Raw genomic sequence first — 20,268 nt, 5'->3', positions numbered from 1 at the left:
AAAATTTTAAAGTGGTTATAATAAAGCTATTGCAGTGAGTGTTTCCGTTGGTCATGGTTGACCATGGAAGTTCTGTTCCAGCAGTCTGTGTTGTACAAACGTTTGTACACGCAAGTCAGGGCAGTACAATATGGAGGGCAAGTTGTTGCCTATGTAGCACAGGCTCCCCCTCTCCACACTGCTGACAAATCCAAAGGAACAGCAGAGACTGATAGAGTTCAGCACCAGCAACTTCGCAGGAGTTGCCCGTCAGCACTGAATCCAATGTAGGACTGCGGAAGGGACTCCAGTTCCTGATTCCCCTCCCCATGCTCCGGGTTGCCCCATGACTATAGTCACAGTACAGCAGAGTTTTGAGATCAGAGTATTCCTTCTCCTAGATGTACTGCCAACCACGGCAGATGAGCCCTATCTGGCCGAAGCACTGGTTTTAAGGCACCAGTAACCCACATTTGCCTCTTCTCCTGGCGGTAGAAACAATTCAACCAGGCTAAGTAGCTGAACCGCAGGTGAAGGCTAGGAGCTGGACTGGTTGTCAGAGGCCATTGGGAGGATCTAATAGGTAGTGGGAGCTTATTCCCATTACCACCCCCAGCTACAACAACCTGAAGGAACCTTGCAATAGGATATTACAATAAGTTTCAACAAATATATGATGATCCAACTCACGATCCAATTCAAGTGAATTGAGATACAAGACAGCCATAGATAAGGTGGCATTTAGGCCAATTATTACTCATCTGTTCAAATATATTCTATAGCCTTGTTATTACATCCAATTGTCTCCAAGATGACTTTAAGATTTGTGCCTCCACAACTCTATGTGACTCTCCCACCACCACCCCCCACCACCCCAAATACAGTGGTAATCTCAGTTGATGGACTAATTCCTGATATCAGTCCTAGAATTAACCCTTTAGTGGTTCAGGTTGGTTTTCTTCTACAACTTAATTTAAAGCAATGTTCTAGATTACCAAGAAACCTTAACTCAGGTATACAGCTCAAAAGAAACACTTCTCAGACTTCATTCCTAGGCTCTAGTACTTCAGCCTTCTCTCATTTTTCCAACCAGACACTGGAAGGAGCCTTAATATCCTGCTCCGCTTCCTGTCTCAGATCTTTTTGCTGTTCCTCGGCTGACAGAATTGTGCAATGTCTTAAGTCTGAGTCTAAAGAACAGTGCTAAATTATGTGATCTAATCTAATACCATGTGTGGTGTCCAGACTAGATGGCGAGTATCAATATGGCGACACTACAAACGTGATTGTCCCACCAGAAACCCAAGAAGATTTAAATACAAAACCAATGGATCACAGTAAGCACATGAAGCCTAATTAACTTTCATCCTATCTAGCCAGCCACCTGGCTCCAATAATCCTGGCGATTATAGTGAACTCAGCACAGGTAGAGTGTCTATTTGGGCTTACAACTCTGGACCAGATACCAGAGTCCTTGGAGGTCCACATCAGGAGTATTCAAAAGATTCACTCAGAAGCATTGATTGAGATCTATTTTCATTCTGTTAATAAATCAGTTTGAGTTCCCAGGTCTTCCCATCTCCATAATCTCTTCCAGCCCCTAAATCTCTGCACTCCCACCCCCCCCCCCCAACCCATCATAGTCTCTTGCCCACCTTTGACATTAATTGTTCCACCATAAGGGCACAAGACACGGAGCAGAATTGGAGCATTCTGTCCATCGAGCTTGCTACACCATTCAATGAGGCCAATTTATTTTCCTTCTCAGCAGTACTTCCCTTACTCCTCCCCTAACCTCTGACACCATCATTAATTAGGAACCTATTAAACTTTGCTTTAAATATACTCAATCATTTGGCCTCTACAGACATCTGTGGCAATGAGTTCCACTGATTCACTATCTCCAGCTAAAGTAATTGTCAAATATATCTGTTCTAAAGGGGTGACTTCTATTCGGACTCTCCCACTATTGTATACATCCTCTCCACATCCACTATCTAGAGCTTCAAATAGTCGGTAGGTTTCAGAGATTTCTCCCCCTTATTCTTCTAAACTCCAATGGATTCAAGCACCACCACTGACAATGTGACTTTAGTTACCATGAACCCAAGTTCCACACTTCCCTCCCGAAGCTTAAAATATCTCTCTATGACAATTTTCACTTGATTACACTCTTGGCTGCTGCTTCCAAAGTTTAAATGCATTTGACAGGACTGCATAAATGTCAAGTTGTCGTCATAATCTTTTCACCAAAGCCCAAGTGTCAAATTAAAAAACAAACTCCAAATAAAGGCTTGTGACAGTTCCAACTCATAAAATTTACATTTCACAAGAGGAACAGTTCCCGTTCTCAAATTGTACAAGGAGGGATAGAAACCTACATTAACTTGAACTGATGTTGCAGGACAGCAACAATATCTCTCAGTGCAGGAAAGGATATTGAAGTGAATTAGCTTTTCACCTTCTGCAGATACTCACAGCATCCAGTATAATCCCCGAAAGATGAAGTCTTGACATTTCATTAGAGATTTTGTGATCCTTAGCAGTTGGTGAACAGCACTTGTCACAGTCTGGAACAGGAAATAGACACTCAGCAGGTTCAAGCCCGGTTAGCACTTGTACAGTGAACAAACACAAGAATGAAAGAAAAAGCCAGAGTAGGCCATTTGACCCTTCATGCCTCCTCTGCATTCAGCAAGATTAGGTCTGATCTTTTACCCATGTCACTTTTCTGTACTGACCCCATGTCTTGATTCACTCAACATCCAAAAAAATTTAGAGTCACAGATTATTGCAGCGCAGAACCAGGCCGTGCAATCCATCTAGTTCATGCCAATCCGATCTGTCTCATATCCACCTGCACCCGGACCATATCCCTCCAATTCATAGACCTATTCAAACTTCTCTTAAGTTTTACAATTTAACCCACATCCATCACTTCTGCTGGCAGCTTGCTCCACAGTTGTGCCACCCCTCAAGTGAAGAATATTCCTCTCATGGTTCCCGTAAATATTGTATCTTTCATCCTAAACCAATGACCTCTAGTTCTAGTCTTACCCAACCCGAGGGGAAAACGCCTAATATAAAGATCACTAGAAAAGAGAGACATCTGTGATGGAGATGCATCGATTATCCTCACTTATATACTCAAGCACTCAGGACAGGCACCACACAGATCAGACACTATGAACGGTCCTCTATACCTTTGATGAGGTACAGCATAGGTCAGGTACAGATTAAACCTCCATCTCAATGGCGTGCTCCTTGGGCATTAACTATCAAACAGCAAGTCACTGAGGATCGGATTCATTTGGAACGTCTGCCTCCCTTTTGAGATTATGTTCATGACGCACTCCCAATCCAGGGACAACTGGGCATGTCTATGACTAGTGGACACTGCAGGGAGTGGAATGCATCCTTGGTATGAGATAACTTTTGCCTTTGAATTAAGGTTTTATTTTGATTAAGAAAAAAAATACCAATATTTGAAGGGAGATGTAGAATTAGGTTAAATACAGAACAAAGACCTTGTTAAATAGACCCTTCAACTACAATGCACTGGAGTTTATCATGTTTGCAGTGAACAAAACTTTTTTTTAGTTGAAGTTATTTTCAGAGTACAACTCTGGGGCTGGGATAAAAACCGAAGAAAAGTAAAATTAAGTGCCCCAGAGATAGACTTCACCAAAAGGATGCGCCCAGCGATGGCCCACAACTACAGGATACTCTAGGGATAGACCTCATCTACAGGTTATGCCCAGGGATGGACTTCTTCTAAGGTGAATATCCAGAGATGAACCTCACCCATCGGATATAGCAAGGATGGACCACCTACAGGGAATGTCCAGTGATGGACTTCCAGACATCCCACCCTGCAAAAACTCATTTCAGGGAGGTAGCACCCCACCCCCCCACAACCCCATATCCCCCTCCCCCTGTCGATCTCCAAGGGTGTATGTAATAATTTGTTTCGTGATTTTGTCTAACCTGTAAACCAAGTTGGGTATATGCAGCAAATGTGACATTAAAATATGTACTTATATTATATTATCATGTTTATTCTATTACAACTTTAAGCAAGTCTACAGGGAGTTTGGCCTCATCACATAGGACATCAATAGCGTAGCTCCTTGGCAGCTAGCTTAAATCAGGGGTCCCCAACCTTTTTTGCACCGTGGACCATGTAGTGATAAATCAATTATAACAGTGGTCCCAAACCCCCGGGCCGCGAAGAATGCAGCAGTACAGCGGTAGCCAGAACGCACCCAGCACATCTTTAAGAAAAAAGCCCAAATAATCAAGCTAATTGATTAGGTGCCGCCCGGCACGTAAATGTCAGCCCAGATCAGAGACGATGCAATCGGCAATCGCCTCTGATCTGGGCCAACGTTTACGTGCCGGGCGGCACCTAATCAATTAGTTTGTTTATTTCGGCTTTTTTCTTAAAGATGTGCTGGCTGCGTTCCGGCCACCGCTGCATTCTTTGCGGCCCGGAGGTTGGGGACCACTGAATAAGTCACTTATAAGTCAATAGCATCATAACATTTTAAGTAACGTTTGGATATTAAACACAGAGCGCATATTTTCCTCATATGAACATATAAAATCATTGCAACACGCCAATATCGCTGAATCAGTGGGAGCCCTGGGCTTGTTTTCCTGCAACAACACGGTCCTATCAAGGGCTGATGGGAGACAGCGATACTCAAAGGGGATTCCTTATGTCCAGTCTATTCCACAATTTAGTTTTCATTGCATTCATTGCAGAAAACTCCGCTTCGCAGAAATATGTTGGAAATGGAAGCAACGTTTTCAGTGCTTTCGTGGCTATCTCAGGGTATTCAGCCTTGACTTTGATCCAGAATGCCGGCAGAGGTGTTATGTCATACATACTTTTCAGCCTACTGTCATCTGCAAGCTCGAGGAGTTGATCTTTTTCCCGCGCTGACATGGATGATTCACCGGAGGCATTCACAAATGGGTCACGGACCCATTCCTTTGCACATCTTGGGTCACTGATGACCTCGCGTGCGTTAAAATTCAACAGTGCGTGACAGGTAATGAGGAAAGGTGCAGCTGACTCATATCATTTCATATTGCCAAATCATATTGTTTCCTTGCAGCCCGGTGGTTGGGGACCACTCTTAGCACGAAGAGAGACCAATCAGGATGCTTGCTCTCCCTCTTCCTCAAAAAAATATATTTCCCAGATATTGTATATAATTTTTGGGTGTTAGGGAGCCACTATCGATATGGTGGAAACTCCCGGAACTTCCGGGAGAGGTAGGATGCCTGGACTTCGCACATAGGGTACTCCAAGCATGGAACTCTCCAGAAGGATATCCTAAAGATGGACCCCAGCACCAGGATATCCCAGGGATGGATTTCATCTACAGGAAATGTCCAGAGGTGGACCTCACATACAGGTTTTCCCCAGGCATGAATCTCATCTACATAGAATGCCAAGGGATGGATCTCATCTACAGCACATGCCCAGACACAAAACCAGCAGCTGAATTCAGATTTTCAAACCAGCACAGGATTTGCTGCGCTTTTACAGCCTGGCTCCCCCAACTTGGAATAGATCCAAATGTTATGCTGAAAAGTTGTACGAGATGTTAATGAGGCCAAATTTGGAGTACTGTGTACAGCTCTGGCCACCTACCACCAGGAAAGGTACCAATAATATTGAAAGATTACAGAGAAAATTTACAAGGATGTTGCTGGGACACCTGGGTTATAGGGAAAGGTTGATAAATTTGGAATTTATTCCCTGGAGCATAGGGGAACAAGGGGAGATTTGACAAGAGTTATACAGGGCAATTGCAAGAAGGCAGGCACTTCCCAGTCTCCTCCCAGCTAACAGGAGTCACCTGCCACCTGTTTCCAACTCTTCACCTGCAGCCTATTTAAACCCAGCTCTCATCCACAGACTTTGTTCATCCATCCAACCAGCTAGCTTCAACCAGTTGCTCCTAGCCTTCTTTTACCTTAAGTATCCAATCTCTTGTTTTGTAGACACTCGCAGCTTGTTATGTTGCAGTTTATTTGTTTGTATTAAAATGATCGCTCACTGCTAAATCATCTCCACTGCTTTGCGTTTTGGGTTAAGCCTCCTCTACATTTTCTGACAAGCAGGTCTCTTCCACTGGGATTGGGTGAAACAGGAAACATTGGTCTAGCTAAGAGTGAAAAATGAAATATTCAGGGAAGCTTGTGGGGAAATTCCATCCCTCAGCGGGTGTTGCAAGTGTGGACCAAACTGGCAGAAGTGGTGGAACGGGATTGGACTGTAACGTTTAATGAAGCATTGATAGGAGGAGTCTGGAGGAATTTGGTCCAAGTGCAGATCAAAGGGACTTAGAATAACAGTTTGGCATGGACTAGTTATGCCGAAGAGCTTGTTTCTGAACTGTAGTGTTCTATGACTGTCTCTACTGTGCTCTCATACAAAGCCATTTCATCCGGGCTAGAGTTTAGTTTCAGTTCCCTCTAATGAAACACCAGAAACTAAACCACTACCTCCCATCCTCACCAATGTCCTCAATCTGCCCAAATCCTTACCACCCTCTATAATAGATCACTCATTACCTTTGCAAGATTTGCATCACTGATCAAGTCAAACTTTGGTGGAAAGGTTGGCACCTCGGCTGTGAAGAGACAATCAGAATCAGGTTTATTATCACTGGCATGTGATGTGAAGTCTGTTAATTTAGCAGCAGCAGTTCAATGCAATACATAATCTAGCAGAGAGGAAAAAAAAATAAATAAAACATAATAAACAAGTAAATCAATTACAAATGTTGAATAGATTTAAAAATGTGCAAAAACAGAAATACTATATATTAAAAAAAGTGAGGTAGTGTCCAAAGCTTCAATGTCTATTTAGGAATCGGAGGGCAGAGGGGAAGAAGCTGTTCCTGAATCGCTGTGTGCGCCTTCAGGCTTCTGCATCTCCTACCTGATGGTAACAGTGAGAAAAGGTCACACCCTGGGTGCTGGAGGTCATTAATAATAAACAATGCCTTTCTGACACACCGCTCCCTAAAGATGTCCTGGGTACTTTGTAGGCTAGTACCCAAGATAGAGCTGACTAGATTTATAACATTCTGCAGCTTCTTTCCATCCTGTGCAGTAGCCCCTCCATACCAGACAGTGATGCAGCCTGTCAGAATGCTCTCCAGGTACAACTATAAAAGTTTTTGAGCGTATTTGTTGACATGCCAAACCTCTTCAAGCTCCTAATAAAGTATAGCTGCTGTCTTGCCTTCTTTATAACTACATTGATATGTTGGGACCAGGTTAGATCCTCAGAGATCTTGACACCCGGGAACTTGAAGCTGCTCACTCTCTCCACTTCTGATCCCTCTATGAGGATTGGTATGTGCTCCTTCGTCTTACCCTTCCTGAAGTCCACAATCAGCTCTTTCGTCTTACTGACGTTGAGTGCCAGGTTGTTGCTGTGGCACCATTCCACTAGTTGAAAAATTAAAGTTCAGAGATCTCTGACAGCCTTCTGCAAAGTCACTTTCATTTACATTACACATTAGGTGAAGAACTTTCACATTTTGTACAAATTCAAATTGCAAAATTTTGCCTCCCCAATCATGGATAGTCTTTGAGTGCTTCAAATTATTGCTTGTGAATATTTTAAAGAGCAATTATTTGATATTAGAAACATTACCTAGCCAACTAATAAAAGATTCTGCTTCTACTGTTCTTTGAGAAAGTGTGTTTCAAAGACTTAAGACCCAAGAGAGAAAAAAAAAATTGCCTCACTTTTCCCTTAAATTGACCCCACTTTAATCAGTGACCTTTAATTCCTCTGCACATACATCATGTCACCACCATTTAGGATCCTACTTCCTTCAATCGCGTTCCCTCTCAGTCTTCCAAATTCCAGTGATTAAAAACACAGTGCGCTCAACATTTCCTCAGAAGACAACTCACCTGTTCCAGGAATTCATCTTGTAAAAGTTCAATGAAATATATTACCATTTCCTCTTAACAAAGGAGATGAATTTAGTATATAGAATTCTATAATGTCTGTTATAAATGCAGTGTAACTCCCTACCTTTGTATATAATTTGCCTGGTAGTAAACAATAGTCAGTAAGGGATGTTGCAGCAGTATAAAATGTCGGTTTGGCCATATTGTGCGCAGTCCTGGTCACCCCATTGCAGAAAGAATGTAAATGGTTTGGAGAGGACTCAGAAGAGGTTTACCAGGATGCTGCCTCGATTACAGGCTATCAGCTGTGAGGAAAAACTGGACAGTTCTGGAGTGCTTTCCCTGCAGCATGAAGGGCAGAGTCTACAGAATTACAAGAGGCATAGATAGATTCTGGCTGTCTGCCCTTTCTCCCTGGGTAGAAAGGTCAAATGCTAGCAAGCGTAGCTTTAAAATGAGAGGGGATGTGAGAATTTATTAATTTATTTTAACAGTTCCTGGAATGCACTGTGAGGGGTGGTAGTGAAGATAGTGGCATTCAGGCAGCTTTTAAAATAGGCACAAGAATATGCAGAGAATGGAGGGATATAGATCACTTGCAGTGAAAAGGGTTAGTTTAATTTGGCACCATGCTTGGTACTAGGGTTCCCAACCTTTTTTTAATGTCGTGGACCAACACCATTGAGGGGTCCATTGTCCCCAGGTTGGAAATCCCTGCTAATTGCAGATATCATGGGCCAGAGGACCTTTTCAAATGTTGTATTGTTCTAGGTCAGAATTCCAAACTTTAAAAAAAAATGTCATGGATGAACACCATTTTGTGTCTGTGAACCCAAGATTGGGAACCCCTATGTTAATTCTGATGGCTTTTGCACAAACCTGCTGCACCCATAAACTAGCCTTTTGCAAATTATGCAATGTTACTTACCCACGTCCTTTGCTGGGATTGAGGTGGGCAAGAGGCTGCCACCAACCCCCCCCCCCGCCCCCCAAGGGCACAGCTTAAAAGTATGATTGCGACCCTTGTTGTAATCAGTTCTGAAGCAAAGGAGAATCAGTCATGAGTGCGCAAGGGCCAGGCACATGACCACTCCAAACACAAGTAATCACTGAACTGTGTATTATCTGCCACCAGGCAGGCAGGCGGGCGGGCAGGCGCGCGCACGCACACACACACACACACACACACACACACACACACACACACACACACACACACACACACACTCAGAAGCTCCGAAGGCTTGCCAAAGATCACCATGTGATGCTTGTTGCAGCCCCAATTTACAGGCAAGTGTCAGGCCCTTGTTAAACTGGATGATTCAGCTCATTTTTCCATTCTATTAGTCTTCCATTCAGGGAGATCTGTACTGTCAGAGCATTAGCAAAGGAGTGCCTCATTGTCCTTTGGTCTCATCTATCGTCCACTACTTCTGCTTAACAAATACATGGGAGTAGAGTCAACTAGAAGCAGGCTGATCTTTGAGTCTGCACTGACCACCAAGCCCCAATTGACATTAATCTGACACTGATCCCATAATCCTTCCCTCATTCTCATCACTTCTCTTGGGTTCTGTTACTCACTTGCTCACTATGGGCAATTCACAACAACCAACCCACATGGCTTTGCAAGTCCTTTGAAGGTTGCACATGAACGTCACAGTATATACCACATACGGACAGGGAGAAGCGAACTAAAGTAACAAAATGGTGGCATCCTACATTCTTCCATTCGCACTGCAGAGGAGGGCTGACCAGGGAAACTTATTAAATCTAATTGATATAATGAAAAAATATGAATGTTGACATCTGCACAAACCGAATCAAGAACCCTACATTCAAACAGACCACTTACGCTCTTTGTATACGATTCCAATGGGTGCCTTCTGCTCCTTGCTCACCAGAATGATTGGCCTCTCCTCTGTTGTTCTTGGTACCAAGTTCACCTGCTGGACCAAGTCCAGCTCCAAGCAATGCCCTTCATGAATAAACTCCTGATCGGGAGCTGGTATGTCAGTCTGTCTAAAAATGGCATCCTTCAATATATTGATTCTGGGAAAATAAAAAGCGGCAGCAACAATTTGATGCTGAGACGATGATTGATCCAACAGCAACCATCCAACTCTCTATACCCTCATGAATATCGATTTCTCCTTCCAAAAAACTAATCTCCACCCCCACCCCTCTATTCCCCACTCTGACCTTTTACCTCTTCTCGCCTGCCTATCACTTACCCCTGGGTCCACTCTTCTATCAGATTCTTTCTCCAGCTCTTGACCTTTCTCACCCACCTAGCTTCACCTGTCACCTTCCAGCTAGCCTCCTTCCCCTCCCCTCATTTTTATTCCGACATCTTCCCCCTTCCTTCTCAGTCCTGAAGAAGGGTCTCAGCCTGAAACACTGACTATCTATTCACCTCCATAGATGTTGCCTGACCTGCTGAGTTCCTTCTGTATTTTGTGCATGCTGCTTTGGTCTTTTTATTGTTTGCTTTCTCTTTTCCAGTGAATTTTATTCGTTTGGTGGCTCTGCTTATGAACAGGATTGCTGCAGTGACATTCTGCCATTCAAGCAAAATTAAAACATTAAAGGAAGAAAAATCTTAAAAAAGTGGAGTGTCATCATTAACACCTCACAGTTGCACTGTGAGAGAGATGACAATGAGCACGCCAGACTGTCAGACCACTGATGGGGCTGCACAATCTCCAGTGGCAGGAGATACAGAAAGAGCCTGTTTAATCTCACAGGATCAGGGTTGATAAACTGGAGGTGGGGACGACAGCAGAGACGGAGCAGCAGAGAAGCAGAACCACAATTGGTTGTCAGGCCAGGCAATTCCACATACCCAGCAACCCGCGAGATAAAGTCAAAGTTTAAAGTAAATTAATCGTCAAAATATGCAAGCCACCTTATACTACTGAGATTCATTTCTTGCAGGTGTTCATAGCAGAACAAAGAAACATAAGAGAGACAGACAGAGAACACGAGTTGTAGAGTCCTTGAAAGTGAGTCCAGAGGTTGTGGAATCATTTCAGTGATGAGGTGAGTGAAGTTATCCATGATGGTTCAGGAGCCTTTTGGTTGAAGGGTAATAAACGTTCTTGAACCTGGTGGTGTGGTGACGTCAAACTCCTCTACCTCCTAAGTGAGGAGATTGTTGATGGTGAGAAGGGTAGTCTTAGGTTACTCAACGATATTGATCAGCTAGTAAATTAGGTTTCTTCAAGGTTCCCATCTACCTTTTCTGCCACCTTTGTGGATCAAAGTCTGTGTTCCTTCTTGCCCCTTGGGCTCTGCTATTCACGGTCGATGCTCTGCCTTTATTACACTTCACCCTGTGTATTACATTATTACACTTACTGGGATTAAACTTTATCGATCAATTATTGGTTTTACTATACCTCTGATCCCAAATGAGCTTTACCAGTCCTGTTGGTGCATATGCAACTATTCATTGCAAGCTTAATAAATCAGTCAGTTGACATTACTTTGCAAGAAGGGGTGGCAAAGTGAAGCGTAACTCTATAGTACCAGCAACCCGAGTTCAATTCCTGCCACTGCTTTAAGGAGTTTGTATGTTCTCCCCATGACCGTGTGGATTTCCTTTGGGTACTCCGGATTCCTCCCACAGTGCAAAGATGTACTGGCTGGTTAACTGGTTATTGTAAATTGTCCCACGATTAGGCAAGGGTTAAATTGGGGAATGGCTGAGCAGTGCAACTCAAAAAGCCAGATGGGACTGTTCTGTACTGTACTTCAAGGAATAAATAGTTAAATAAATAATGCAATTCCTTTCCGCAGCGGTTTCTCCAGAGGCCAAACACATTCTATGATGAGCTAGCCAAGTACTGATTAGGGCAGGGGTCCCCAATCTTTTTTGCACCCCAGACCGGTTTAATATTGACAGTATTCTTGCGGACCAGCCGGCGGGCGGTGGGGGGGGGGGTGCGGCGAGGTGTTCGAGTAGGGTTGCCAACTTTCTCACTCCCAAATAAGGGACAAAAGTAGCAGTCAAATACGGGACACTTGTGTTTACCCTGAGAAAGACTACCATGACCATGAAGCCTTACGCGGGCACCTGTGTGCGCATGCGTGTACGTGCCAATTTTTTTTTCCTACAAATCGGTTTTGGCTTAATCTTCCCGATTCTGTTAAGTGAAACTACACTGTACATACATTGTTTCTACTTTATATAGGCTGTGTATTTATCATATCATTCCTGCTTTTACTATATGTTAGTGTTATTTTAGGTCTTATGTGTTATTTGGTATGACTTGGTAGGTTATTTTTTGGGTCTGGGAGTGCTCAAAAATTTTTCCCATATAAATTAATGGTAATTGCTTCTTCGCTTTACGGAATTTTGGCTTACTAACGGTTTCACAGGAACGCTCTACCCTAGCGGGGGAAATATGGGACAAGAACGGTTCCGTATGGGACAAACCAATTTAGCCCAATATACGAGATGTCCCAGCTAATATGGGACAGTTGGCAAACCTATGTTCAAGTTCAACAGTGCGCGACAGGGAATAAGGAAAAGTGCAGCTGACTCATATCGTTCCCTCGCGGCCCAGTAGCACATGCTTTGCAGCCCGGTGGTTGGGGACCACTGGATTAGGGAATGTATCCGTTACATTAGATCTGCTCTGGACATCAACACAGACTACTGTATTTACCTGAATCTGTCAGCTCTCGTCTCCTAGTGACTGGGAGTACATTGACAGGTCCATTGCTGCCTAAGGTGAACTAGTTTCACAAAGGGGTACTCGAAGCAGGTCAGGAAATACAATCAACAAACAGAACAAAGTGCAGTCATCTCACCATTGGACCCAGAAAGGACTGTCATCAATCAAACTGGGCAAAGCACCAACAAGGCAACTAGATCTGTCCTCACCAATGGGCTAACCTTTGCTCCGGTCCCCAGAGCTACATCTCCGCCATTGTAGTCCTGATGAGTAGAGCATGCAATCTGAAAACTACCACCGGATACCACAGAGGTCTGCGTGGCCCTAAAAGCCAAAACTGAATATTACAAAATGAGAGCAGATGGTCCTCCAGGCAATACGACAAAACCCAGCCATCATGATTTTACCAACAGATAAAGGAAGTGCAACGGTCCTGGTGTCCTGCGAGGAATACCACAGGAAAATCCAACACTTCCTGGTCGATCCCACCTACAGAGTTCTACAGCGGAATCCCATGGATTCGATTGTCAGGATGACCTCTGCTTTACTGAAGAAATCTGGACTCCCAGCAGACATCTGCAAGACCCTTTCACCTCAAGCACCAGTACCACCAAGACCTTACGGGCTCTCTAAGATACAGAAGGAGGGTCCCTCCGAGACCCATTGTTGATGGGATAGATTTGCTGACTTACTACCTCGCTAAGCATTTAATGACCATGCCATTTCCCTTCGTTGGGAGCTGAGAGCATCGCATCATGAATTCGACCAGCTTCATTAAAACAATAACCAACATCCAGCTAAATCCGGAGGACGTAATGGTCAGTTTTAACGTGGTGTCCCTGTTCATGAGAGTTCCCATTAAGGACAGCTTGGATCTCTTGCAGCCAAGGTATGACAAGGGTAAGGCTGGCCTTTTTGAACACACCTTTACATCGGCATACTTCCTCTACAAGGGGAACTACTAGAAACAAATGGACGGGGTGGCCATGGAGTTCCCTTTGCTGCCGACTATTGCTAATTACTACATGGAGGACTTTGAGGAGAGGGCTTTGAGTTTGTCGCCCTTATGTTGCAAATATTTCTTCAGATATGTTGATGACACCTTTGTGGTGTGGCCAGATGGATTCCAGGCACTCCAACGGTTCCACAATTATCAGCATACCCCCAAACATTCAATTTACCATGGAGATGGAGAAGAATAGTTGCCTCCCATCCCTGGGCATTCTAATATGACGGAAACTGGACAGTAGCCTCGAACATGGTGTCTATCGGAAAGCCACTCACACGGACTTGTACCTCTACAGTAACAGCTACCATCATGCCTCCCAAAGTAGGGTGGTTCTTTGTACTTCGATTAACCATGTGAAAGTATTTCAGACCCGGAGAGTCGCCCCCAGAAAATATGATTATATACGATGTTTCTACAGAGTGGCTGCAAGGTGAAGGAAATCAATCAGGCCCTTAAAAAGGGCTGACAGAAAAACCAGGAACTCTAACAATGAGGAAGAACCCATTGCTACTGCCTGCCTTCCCTATATTTCCATGGTTTCAGGAAGGATTGCCAGGATCCTGAAGAAATACCGGATTGATACTATCCGCAAACCCATTAGGAAGCTCAAGTGACAGCAGGTTAACAACGGCCTGGAACTCAGGTTGGCTGGCACTTACAGGACTCTCAGTGAATGCAGAGTAGTGTATATTGGCCAGATGGGACGCATGGTAGAAACCCGCATCAAGGAGCACGGGAGGTGTATCCATTTGGGTTACCTGGAGAAATCGACAGTAACAAAACACTGCATTCGCAATGGCCACAAGATTGGCTTCAATGGCACAATTGTGCTGTGCCAATAGTTTTTGGGACTACCTGGTAAAGGAAGCCATTGAAATAAAACTGAGGGGGGGGGGGGAGAAAAAAAGAATTTAAACAAAGACGAAGGTCTCGCTTCAAGTACGAACTGAAATTCAATTGAAAACCAGGTGGGAGAGTGGAAACCTGATTGGATGAGGACTAACCAATCAGGAGGGACGGACTACAGAGGTATAATTACCACCTGACTAGACTTACCCAGGCATCATCCCTGATGAAGATGGCAGAGTTCAGCATCAAAATGGCAGTTAAAAATCGATACCTGTACCCAGCTGGAAGCCCGAGAAGAGTTTATTCACGATTCTTCTCCTTTAAAAACTGGCTAGAAAAAGTACAGGCTATATGATATACAGTAAATTAATGCATTAACTGGAATGGTAATATATAGTACACATTCCAATCTTCCCATCGGGAACCTGTCCTTAGATTTGAAGGTGACTATAGTGCCATCGCCTCAATTATCTACCCTGTTTTGGAATAGATCTTACCACTGGGTGATCCAGAACTTCTCGCCAAACCAAATCATTAAGCTTAGAAAAATGGTGATAAACCATGATACTTACGTGTTGTAGGAATGGACATAGACTTTTTGCATCGTAGCTTGCGGCAGTGAGAAGATGTGGATCACAGTTCTGTGGAGGATGTCATTGGTCTCTGCAAAGAACTGGTCAAATCCCCAGCACTTGTCTTGATCGGCCTCCAGGATATTGGCGAGGATGGGAACTAGTAGAAGCTTCAAGCCTCTGGAGCAAGATTACAAAAGAGGAAAAAGAATCAAGGCTGGTGAATTATACTTAACGCAAGCTGCAGATACTATCAACAAAACAAAATCAGAAGCACAGGAAAGTAAGAATTAGAAGCAAGATTGGAGCATGTGACCTCACAGTTTGACCATTCAGTAAGATTATGGCTGCCACTTTCCCACCCCAACCACACATCTTTTAAAGCAACTGATGATCCACTGGAAGAACTCAGGAGCAAGCAGCATCTGTAGGAAGAAAGGAATTGTCGATGTTTCATGTTGAAACCTGGCATCAGAACAATTCCTTTCCTCGCACAGTATGTTGCTTGATCTGCTGAGTTCCTCCAGCAGATTGTTTGCTGTTCCAGATTCCAGCATCTGCAATCTCATGTCGCTGCGTCATCTCCAAAATACCTATCCTCCTTGATCCTGATAGTGCTTATTTAAGCAACAGCCCTCTAATGACTTAATTCCAAAGGCTAGAAATCTTTTGAGTGAAGACATTTTTTTTCTTTTGAGTGAAGACATTTGTTTCCTCATCGCTTCATAATTTCTGGTACTATTATTGAATTCGAGTTGGTTCATGGCTTAACTTAGTGAAGGTTTTATTTTTGAATAAATACCAGTGCAATGTGTCTCCAAACTTTAGTCCCTTTTTCAAACTATTATCTAGGCTGTTCCCGTTGGTGTCTCCTCTCCACTCCAGCACAACCCCTTGCTTTCCACCCTAGCGTGGTTGCCAGGCTATGTCACAGTAAACAGGAATGTAGGAGGCCAGCTATTCTCATCCAGTGAGAATTAGAAATAAGGTTTGGGTACACCCAAGCAGGAAGCATCCACAGCTACAGATCCCATTCTGCAGTTCTGACCGTTGGATGCTGGATCATCAGCTAATGGGAGTGAGTGAACGTGGAACTTATACAATGAGTGTCACTGCATGAAAATCAATGACTACAGCACTCAATATCAGAGAGGTGCAGTCATTGTAGAACTTCATTACCTGGGGAACTGTACCCCAGTTATGGTCCATGTTTATTGAACCTTCATGCCAGTGAGGATCAATCATTGTGAACTAAACACCAGTAAGAGGTAAACTCCATGGAACTATGTCCTAATGACAATCAGCCACTGTAAAACTCAGTTACTTTAAAGGGATATGCAAGAGCCTAGCTAATTGATCTGGTGTTGGTTGAGAGGTGAGCAGAGGCCTCAGTACAATCTTTTTTGCAGATCATGCAAGGAACCATCACCACCCACCCATCATTTTCTGACACCCTTTAAAAAAAAAACACAGATCCCTGCAGTACATGTGAACAACTCCACATCATTATCTGCCAGCATTTCACGCCCCAGTCTTCCAGTTTGCTTGCACAGCGAACCTTTTGATTCAGGCCAAACTACATCTTGATGATACTTCATGCTAATGTTCTTTGATCGTTATCATGTGCATCAGTCCATCTATGATGCAACTGTATGTGGACCAAGCCCAAGCAGTTTAATATATCCTTCTCCCATCCCTCTGCTGCATCTTAAGGGTTAGTTCAATTACATTTGGGACTGCAGAGTAACCCGATAAATTTGACATCAAAATTACAAGATTCTGTTCTCCCAACTTTTCAAATTGGTCAAGAACTGGTAATGAGCCTGCTGCTTCAAGATAAAACTCAAATGCAAAGAAGAAACAAAAAACTGTAGAGCACGTGGACTCCTTTTCACAGGCTTGTCCATACGTGGTAAAGTAGCCAGCATAATCAAAGATCCACTCAACCAGAATACTCTCTCTTCTCCCCCTTCAATCGGGCAGAAGATACAAAAGCCTGAAAGCACATACCACCAGGCTCAAGAACAGCTCCTCTCCTTTTATAATAAGAGCATTAAATGGTCCCCTAGTACAATAAGGTGGACTCCTGACCTTATAACTACCTAGTTTTTGTTTTTATTGTTTACCTGCACTGCACTTTCTCTGTAGTTATTACACTTCACAGTACGAATTATATAGGGGTCCTGCCAAAGGGTTTCAGCCCGAAATGTCGACTGTACTCTTTTCCCAGATGCTGCCTGGCCTTCTGAGTTCCTCCAGCATTTTACACACTTTATGGTACATTGTTATTGCTATATCATGGTCTTCCTCAATGCACTGTGTAATGATTCAATGAACAATTTGCTTTTCATTGCATCTTGGTACAAGTGACAATAATAAACCAATTCAAATACCAATACCATCTTACACTGAGAGCCTGCAAGTGATTGGCAGCTCCTTGCTCCAATCCACGGGACCGCACTCTCTGTGCTGCACTCCCGCGATGGTTCCCTCTGGCTTTTCTGTTGTGATTTTATACCTGGAATTAAAGGATTTTGAGATGGTAAAGAACTAGCCAACCTCCAAGACGAACCAAGTGCTTCCACATTGAGACAGAGCTAATTCATTAAGTAATGAGAGTTCAGGACAATGATAGGACTGTAGCGGGCAGATAGCTGCAAATTCAAAGGCCAGTTTGAATATCTGTGCAGAATGGGGGAGAAACACCGACAATTGTAATGATCCCGCTGTTCCTAATTATACCATCTACAGACTCATCTTTTGTTTATGCAACTGTCCCATTTAGAACATGAAGAGGCCCTTTGACACACCATTTCTGTGCTAACCATGTCCGTTTAAACTGTACACATGCTCAATTCACTGCCTGTTCATGCATTTGTCTGACTGCCTCTTAAATGTCACCATCACTTCTGTTTCCACCACCTCTTTTGGCAGTGCATCCTCAGCACCTACAACACTAGGATAAAAATTGCTTGCCTCTAAAATCACTTAAAATTTCCCTCCCTCACTTTAAACTTAAGACCTTGGAGCATTTGACATTACCACCCTGAGATTCAGACTGATAATTCATACTATGGCTTCCATAATTTTAAATATTGCAATAGTCGGGTCACCCTTCAACCTCCGAAGCTCCAGGGCAAACAATTAAAATCTGTCTAACTCTCCTGAGAGAGGATATTCACTGATCCGGGCAACATTCTGATTAGCCTCCCATGTACCCTCTCCAAATCCTCCTCACATCCTTCCAGTGGCGTGGCAACCAGAGCTACATATAACACTCCAAATCTGATTTGAACAGAGTTTTATACAGCTGCAACATGCCTTTCCAAATTTTATACTCACTGACCGAAATGTCACAGTAACGCAACATCCATCAGGAACTCCCACCACGCAGGACATGGCCTCTTCTCAATGCTGCCAACAGGAATAATGTACAGGAGCCTCAGGACTCACCACCAGAAGTTTTTTACCACCTCAATCATCATGGTCTTGAAACAACGAGGACAACTTCACTCACTCCACCATTGTAGCGTTCCCACAGCCTACAGACTCACTTTCAAGGACTCTTAAGCTCACGTTCAATATTATTTATTAATTATTACTTATTTTTATATTTGCACACTGTTGTCTTTTGCAGACCGGTGGAATGCCCTAATTGGTGTGGTCTTTCACTAATTCAATTCTGGTTATTATTCCATTATGGACTTATTGAGTATGCCCACAAGAAAATGGATCTCAGGATTACTTATGGTGACATACATATACTTTGATTATAAACGTATTTTGACTGCAAGCATGCCATTTGCATTCTTTACTACCCTATCAACTAGTATTGACACCTTCCGAGAACTATAAACTCGCATCCCAAGAACCCTCCATACCTCAGTGCTCCAAAGGGCTCCTCCATTTACTGTATACTTTTCTCTGAAATGTAACTACCCAAAGTGCAACACAGCACACTTGCTGGATTAAACTCCATCTGCCACTTCTTCCCACGTTTCCAACTGGTCCACATCCAGCTGAATCCTGTAATGGCAAATCCTCACCATCTACCACTCAACTAATTGTGTCATCTGTAAAGTTCCTAATCAGCCCAAATCATATACATCACAAACAACAGTGCCATTGCTTCTTTTATCCTTTAAGCTTTCTAAGTATTTACTGTCATTTTTTTTCTGAACTCCTGATATGTATTTGTCTGAAATTTGTTGTTTCTGTAATTTTGTAAGACAGGTCTTCTATTCTACATGTGAATGATCCACTGATGCTACTCAACTTGCAGTATTCTTGATTTTTATTTTAAGTTTCCAGGTACTGCAGTCTATTTCAATTGTAGATGTAATGGGATTGGATGGAAATGATTAATAAATTGATAGTACAACAGAAAGCGAAGCCTCTCTTTAGCATGCTTCAGGACTGGAGGATGTCCCAGAGTGTGATTCAGCCAACGCACTTTTGATGTGTCAGGATAAGCGACAAATTCAAATAGTGGGAGAGTGTAGGACCAGAGGGCATATCCTCAGAATAGAAAGACACCGAATAGGAGGAATTTTTCACCACAGGTGGTGAAGCTGTGGAATTCATTGCCACCCGCAGCTGTGGCGGTCACATCTTTAGGTACATTTAAAGCACAGGTTGATTGGTTCTTGATTAGTAAAGGTGTCAAAGGCAAGAGAACGTGGTTGAGAGGGAAAATTAATTAGCCACAAGCAAATGGTAGAGCAGACTCGATGGGCTGAATGGCCTAATTCTGCTCCCACACCTTTTGGTCTAAGAAAGAAAAAAGATAGTGTATTTGATAAGAAAACTACCCAAGCTAGAAATGATAGATGGTCGATATGGGAATGGAAAATTGCACCGAGTACTACAAGAAAGGTTTTGAAATTGACATACATCATCTCCTTATTCTTGCGAGGCCCTCCAAATGGAATGAAAGGTAGACTGCCAGTAGCTGCTTGGTAAAAGGTCACACCAATGCTCCACAGATCCACAGTGACTCCAAACTTCTTGTGTTGGGGTTTATGGAGCACAGCACGCTCATACATATCTGGGTGCTGTGAAAACACAGACAGATAGTTAAGATGCATTGACAGAGTGCTGAGAGTGGAAAAAAAACCTTCAACATATCCAATTGTTCAAGCTCCATCCCTGCTGACAGACACTCTCCAATTATTCTTCCATTCGGGACTAACCGTTGGCTGGAATGCTAATCAACAGAAGATGGAAT

The 20,268-nt window shown here is 43.3% G+C and overlaps 1 protein-coding gene across 4 annotated transcripts in view; it reads right to left on the bottom strand.

Annotated features, from left to right (window-relative positions):
• The window catches only part of ikbke (inhibitor of nuclear factor kappa B kinase subunit epsilon), a 61,764-nt gene that overhangs the window by 26,839 nt on the left and 14,657 nt on the right, over nt 1–20,268 (bottom strand). For all 4 annotated transcript variants that reach the window (XM_072278696.1, XM_072278693.1, XM_072278695.1 and 1 more), the window contains exons 6-11: nt 19,935–20,095; nt 17,449–17,559; nt 15,042–15,221; nt 9,785–9,981; nt 6,571–6,629; nt 2,458–2,549 (exon numbers count right to left, since the gene is read on the bottom strand). In XM_072278696.1, coding sequence (XP_072134797.1) covers nt 2,458–2,549; nt 6,571–6,629; nt 9,785–9,981; nt 15,042–15,221; nt 17,449–17,559; nt 19,935–20,095 — 800 coding nt within the window. The remainder of the gene's footprint in view (nt 1–2,457; nt 2,550–6,570; nt 6,630–9,784; nt 9,982–15,041; nt 15,222–17,448; nt 17,560–19,934; nt 20,096–20,268) is intronic.

Source organism: Mobula birostris, chromosome 14, assembly GCF_030028105.1.
Source record: "Mobula birostris isolate sMobBir1 chromosome 14, sMobBir1.hap1, whole genome shotgun sequence".
Lineage (NCBI taxonomy): Eukaryota > Metazoa > Chordata > Chondrichthyes > Myliobatiformes > Myliobatidae > Mobula > Mobula birostris.
The sequence above is the reverse complement of the archived record's forward strand: the minus strand, read 5'-3'. Positions and strand labels throughout refer to the sequence as shown.